Source organism: Manduca sexta, chromosome 17, assembly GCF_014839805.1.
Source record: "Manduca sexta isolate Smith_Timp_Sample1 chromosome 17, JHU_Msex_v1.0, whole genome shotgun sequence".
NCBI classification, from domain to species: Eukaryota; Metazoa; Arthropoda; class Insecta; order Lepidoptera; family Sphingidae; genus Manduca; species Manduca sexta.
Genome location: NC_051131.1, coordinates 3,674,822 through 3,679,861, shown reverse-complemented (window position 1 = coordinate 3,679,861; position 5,040 = coordinate 3,674,822). Strand labels below are relative to the sequence as shown.

Sequence of the window (5,040 nt, the reverse complement as noted above, 5' to 3'; positions counted from 1 at the left end):
TTTGTACAATAAATCGTTATAAAACGACACTTGTTTCATTCAATGCAGAATATCGTGTATATATAACCATAAATTTATGTGATTAGTCCCCTTTATTAGTTAAAGAGACCAGAATGTAAGAATATTCTTAGTTTCAATTACAAGGATTCTACTGCATCATTTTATTCGGTATATGATACCTAAAAAAACATCTTTCGATGAATATCCTATTGAAAGTCTTCATGCGCACCCTATGCTATTGAAATAATTTGTTTACGATGGTGTTATACAAAAAATGCAATCCCAGAACCTGAATAGATAGTTAATGAAATTTGGCACTTAAATAGACCGATTCAAAAAACAAGCAATTTTTTATTATAATTAGTTCCCACAGAAATTATTGATTTTTTAAAATCTGATAATTCAGTATAGATGGCGCTGGTCATTAAGGTGTCCTTATAGATCGTTACATGCTACTCAGTTGAGCTAGCATAATATTATTATTAATTATATATATATTTCACCTTATTTGTATCGAAGATGTACCTATTTGCACAGTGGGATTTATATACTGGAAAGGGGCTTTCACGCCGGCGATGCTACGAGCAACAACTTAGCTGTATTATCTTGATTACTTACTAATTTTATAAATGCAAGTTCCTGAAAATATTTGTTTCAAGTAAACGCAGACACAGCTAAACAGATTTGAAAGAAATTTGGTACACGGCTAAACCATGTACTGAAATAGTATAAAAAGAAATGTAGTAGAAATTTATTTTAGGCTACTATTTCACCCCAGTAATTTGCTCCCGGAGTAAATTAGTTTGTTTTAAAGGTAAAATATAATTTGCCTTTTTATGGTCTCTCGGATTTCACAGCTCATCTCTACTACGTTCCCATGTTTTGACAGATGTTTATTATATTTTAGTTTGATTTCTGAACGAAGTGAACATTTACGACAGGGCGAAACAGAGGCAGGGAAGTTCAATTTTTTGTCGCAACGTGTGCGTTTATGAACACAACGGTTCTATGGCTGTTTTTTTATTAGAGTTTACGTAGGAAATTATTAAATACAATCATGTTCGTTTAATAAGCAATTTATTTTATTAGTACTTAATATGGAAGTGTCGAGGTAAGACAGTTACATTAAAAGTTTTATTAATTCGTTCGGTAAACTAGTCGATGTAAACAATCATTGTTTTCACAGGGCCGATTCTGAATTACCAAATAAAATGGCACATTTAGACATAATGGAAATAGATGAGACCTGTGCGAATGTACCTGAAGAGATTGTGCAAGTTCCGGATTTATCATCGCGAGTTTTAAGGAAAAGGAAATCTTTAGTTCCCGAAATTACTAAATCCTCTAATCGCAGGGTAAACATGAAACCTCGGAAACATGTGATGGTAGAAAACGCGAACCCTAAACAAATAGAAGCATTGTACCTCAATAAAAAGGTTAAAACACTTTCTCAAACTCTAGAGACGATTTACGAAGAGCCGAAAAGCCAAAGCAGTAATTCGGATGCGCTCATCGGTGGTCGCAAAATAAAAAGACTGCTGACATTCCAACTGGGTAACCAGTACACTAAAGAAAAAATTAAGAAGCGCAGAGCAAAGATAAAGAAGTTACTTGGAAATAAGACTTTTATAAACAGAAAAAAAATCCCAATGCAAGTATTTCTGAAGACAATAGAATGTCTTGAGCTAGATGAAGTAGTACAGACTGAAACTGTCCCACCTGATATGTAAGGATAACTTAGTACAATGCTTGTACCAATGGTACTTATATTATAATGTTCTGCAACATTATTAATCAAACCTTAAATACAGAACAAATAAGTACAAATTTAAATGTCTTTTAATTATGGTCACCATTGCAAGTTACATGACAAAACAATCATGATAGTAACTTCCTTATGTGATGCTGTGCAAGTATTAAAAATTCGTTCTAAGGATTTTCTACAAATTATTAATACCAAATGGAGACTATAATAAATCAGGCGCATAAAATAAAAATGAAGGTTCAAAAATATTTTAATTAAAACAAAAAGATAACATGCAATAGAAATTTATTACTTAAAAAGCTATTACAAACATGACAAATCAGATCTATAAAAAAATTCAAATCAATAAGATTCAAAATATTTTACAAAAGAGTAGTCTTATAATTAATATGTAAAACATTGAAAATTTTAGATGTATTAATTAATGTTCACATGTCTACACATACACATGCAGTTCCAGACCACAGGAACTAGGACTACCCTTATGTTTATACATATCTCAAAACATTCCTAAAAAATTCTTCAATAATTTAAATCTAAATATTTAAGGTAACTATTTTATACATAAAGTATATTGTACTTCTTTTGAGGTTTCCATTCCTCTAAAAAACCTTTATAGGATGACTTTGAGGTCTGTTTGTTTAAGACCCTTTTTCTCTAGAATGCACAGGTTTATCAAGTTGAAATTGTGATAAATTACTTGGGTCTATGGTCTTTTTCAACTGTGGAAAAAATACAAGATTGTAATTCAACCCAATCAAAAGATAATGTTGCACAAATTGATACGGTATTATAAATTTTAATAACAAATACATACAGAACCCTCAGTTTGCAAATCAACCTTGCACTTGTCTGGTTTTTTTAATGGTAAAGTATAAACTTACTGTATATTTAAAATACAGAAATTGCTCATATGAAAATAATACATAAGTTAAAATTGAAAAGTTCAATTTACTCTGTTCTTATTACTAATTGTATAGCCTCTTAATATCATGAAATAATTCCATTTCTAATAATACATGGACAAGGAGTAAACATGGAGATACAACCCTTGAAAACTTAACTTGTACTGCCCCACGTGTCAGCACTCTCAAATGAGCACACACACCACACTAATAGGATAAGTAATACTGAAACAAATTTAGAGCTATGGTATTTGGTTGTAGGGTACAGTAAGCCAAAAGAATATTGAAATATTGAAAAGTTAGACTCATCTTTAATATTCCTCAATACATTAAAATCATATATTAAGATCTGAAAATCCCAACAATAACACAAGTAATAACAGAATAATGAACATGAAACATAATAATGAACTTGCTCTAAAACTTAGCAGTAACAATCATTGCATCATAGGAGAAGGGCTTGAGACACTTAATTCTATAGTGCTTATCATGTTATAGTAAATAAAATACATTAAGGTATTGGACAAGAATTAGCCTATTGTTACATAAGTATGACAGATTGCTATAATGCAGAATTTAATAATAAAAAAAAAGCTATAAAATAATTCACAATTATGCCACATTATGTGATGATGCTTTATCGTTGTCTAAGGAGTTTTGGGTGTTTGTAGTTTATTATTGTAGATGAGATATTAAAACTAACTAACTGGCAATATACAAGTAGTAGATGTTTTAGCGCAGTTATCATACTCCTTGAGTAGTCCTGCAGGAACATTGTAATCATCCTTGATGCATACACAACGAGGCTTATCTTCACCGGGTTCATAATACTGTCGAGGAACTCCTACCCAGTTTCTTGTAATGCCACCACTGCAAAAAATTTAATAGTTTAATATATTGAAACATTTTATGCATGGAATGTTAACAAAAATTATGGTACCTGTTTAAAGAACACCACACTTTTGTGCCACGATCTTCACTCCATTCCATGTTGCATGGTGGATATTCTAGTTCTTTCCTCTTGGCTGTTTCTTTCTCTTGTTTGCATTGTTCCACTTTTTTTATTACGTCTTGATAATAGGCAGTCTTTTTTCCATATTTGTCAAAATACCTCCCATTTAATACTCCTGAAACAATATTATAAACTCTATTGTAAATTGTTAATTCTTTTATGGTAGTGTGTTATTAATATTGTAGAATGCAAGAAGTAGTGGACATGAAAATTGATTTATGAAAACTCATTGAGACCAAGGATATTATATTATAAAGAAAACAAAACAGTATGATTAATGAACAATACCATGGTCAGATACATAAATATACAATACAAAACTAAGGTGTATACATAGTAAGTAATTAATAAGATAGACTTCAATTGTATATAGGTAAACACGAATCTTACCAACATATTTATATTTTTTTCTGAAAGTACTCCGCCAATTCACCAATGTAAGTAAATCGTCGCAAGACAGATCCAAAGTATGATCGCGATTTTCACTTTCATCTTTAAAATCGCCTGTAACAAGTGCTCGGGAGCCATCCTTGCCTATATAATGAGATTTATCTTATGATTGCAAATAAAACTCAACAAAAACAAGTACGTAAGAAGAGCGAGTACAAACTTACTCCATTTAAATTAATAATTTTACCTGTAAAATAATGGTAAGGAGAATCTTTGCCATAGTGCTTTTTCCCTTTAGTTACATCAAAAACCGTCCCTAATACGGCGACATAAAGGTTTCTCTTAACAACTCCCTTATATTCCAATAGTTCGTCAGGTAAAAACACTTTAATACTATTTTTCTCTTCTGTTTCACGAATGAAGCTCATTAAACTTTTAAAAATAATTTCAAGATTACTACGACATAAAATCCCTACAAAAACAAGTACTAGTGGCAATGTTAGTTTCAGTTTTAAATGTAACATAGTGAAATATTTTGTCACTTATTTATTTTCCAGAAAGTAACTATACTGCTAAGCGAATAGCTGGTGAAAGTATCGGCTTGCCTTCAAACTAAACTTTTCCCGGCCTTTCGATCCCGTTTTCCTTAGATAAAGCTTCCGTTTCCCATTAATGATAAGTAAATTCGGAATTTGACAGACACATTACTGACGGTATTAAAATGTTTTAAATTAATTAATTGTATAAATAATAAATAAAACAAAATGTATGTAAATTTAGGTTTGAAACCTTTCTATGCAAGTAACATGATTAGGGAAAGTCATCGATCATTTTGGCCTTGGGGTCAATGACCATTGACCAGGGTCATCGCTATACTAGGGAGGTGAAACAGTAGTAACCGTTTTATTACACTAAATCGGAATTTGTGGATGATATTCTCGATTCCATAACAATACATGTATTCGAAT

At 31.1% G+C, this 5,040-nt stretch overlaps 2 protein-coding genes across 2 annotated transcripts; one reads left to right on the top strand and one right to left on the bottom strand.

The window, feature by feature from the left end:
* The first annotated feature begins 898 nt into the window (after positions 1-898).
* On the top strand, positions 899-1,829 carry LOC115442347. Its single transcript, XM_030167357.2, has 2 exons — positions 899-1,111; positions 1,187-1,829. The coding sequence occupies exons 1-2, from the start codon at positions 1,098-1,100 to the stop codon at positions 1,728-1,730; spliced, it is 558 nt and encodes a 185-aa protein (XP_030023217.1). The 5' UTR covers positions 899-1,097; the 3' UTR covers positions 1,731-1,829.
* Positions 1,830-2,348: 519 nt separating this feature from the next.
* Positions 2,349-4,908, bottom strand: LOC115442345 (neuferricin). The gene is made up of 4 exons (XM_030167355.2): positions 4,320-4,908; positions 4,073-4,216; positions 3,611-3,797; positions 2,349-3,540 (listed from the first exon to the last, which is right to left on the bottom strand). The coding sequence occupies exons 1-4, from the start codon at positions 4,594-4,596 to the stop codon at positions 3,369-3,371; spliced, it is 780 nt and encodes a 259-aa protein (XP_030023215.1). The 5' UTR covers positions 4,597-4,908; the 3' UTR covers positions 2,349-3,368.
* Positions 4,909-5,040: the final 132 nt, after the last annotated feature.

What these genes read in the sequence shown, in the direction of transcription:
- LOC115442345 (XM_030167355.2), bottom strand. Translation starts at nt 4,596, where the DNA reads ATGTTACATTTAAAACTGAAACTAACATTGCCACTAGTACTTGTTTTT. An exon ending in TCCTTACCATTATTTTACAG is followed by an intron (nt 4,217 to 4,319) that starts GTAAAATTATTA and finishes CTCATTATATAG; the next exon opens with GCAAGGATGGCTCCCGAGCA. An exon ending in AAAAAAATATAAATATGTTG is followed by an intron (nt 3,798 to 4,072) that starts GTAAGATTCGTG and finishes ATATTGTTTCAG; the next exon opens with GAGTATTAAATGGGAGGTAT.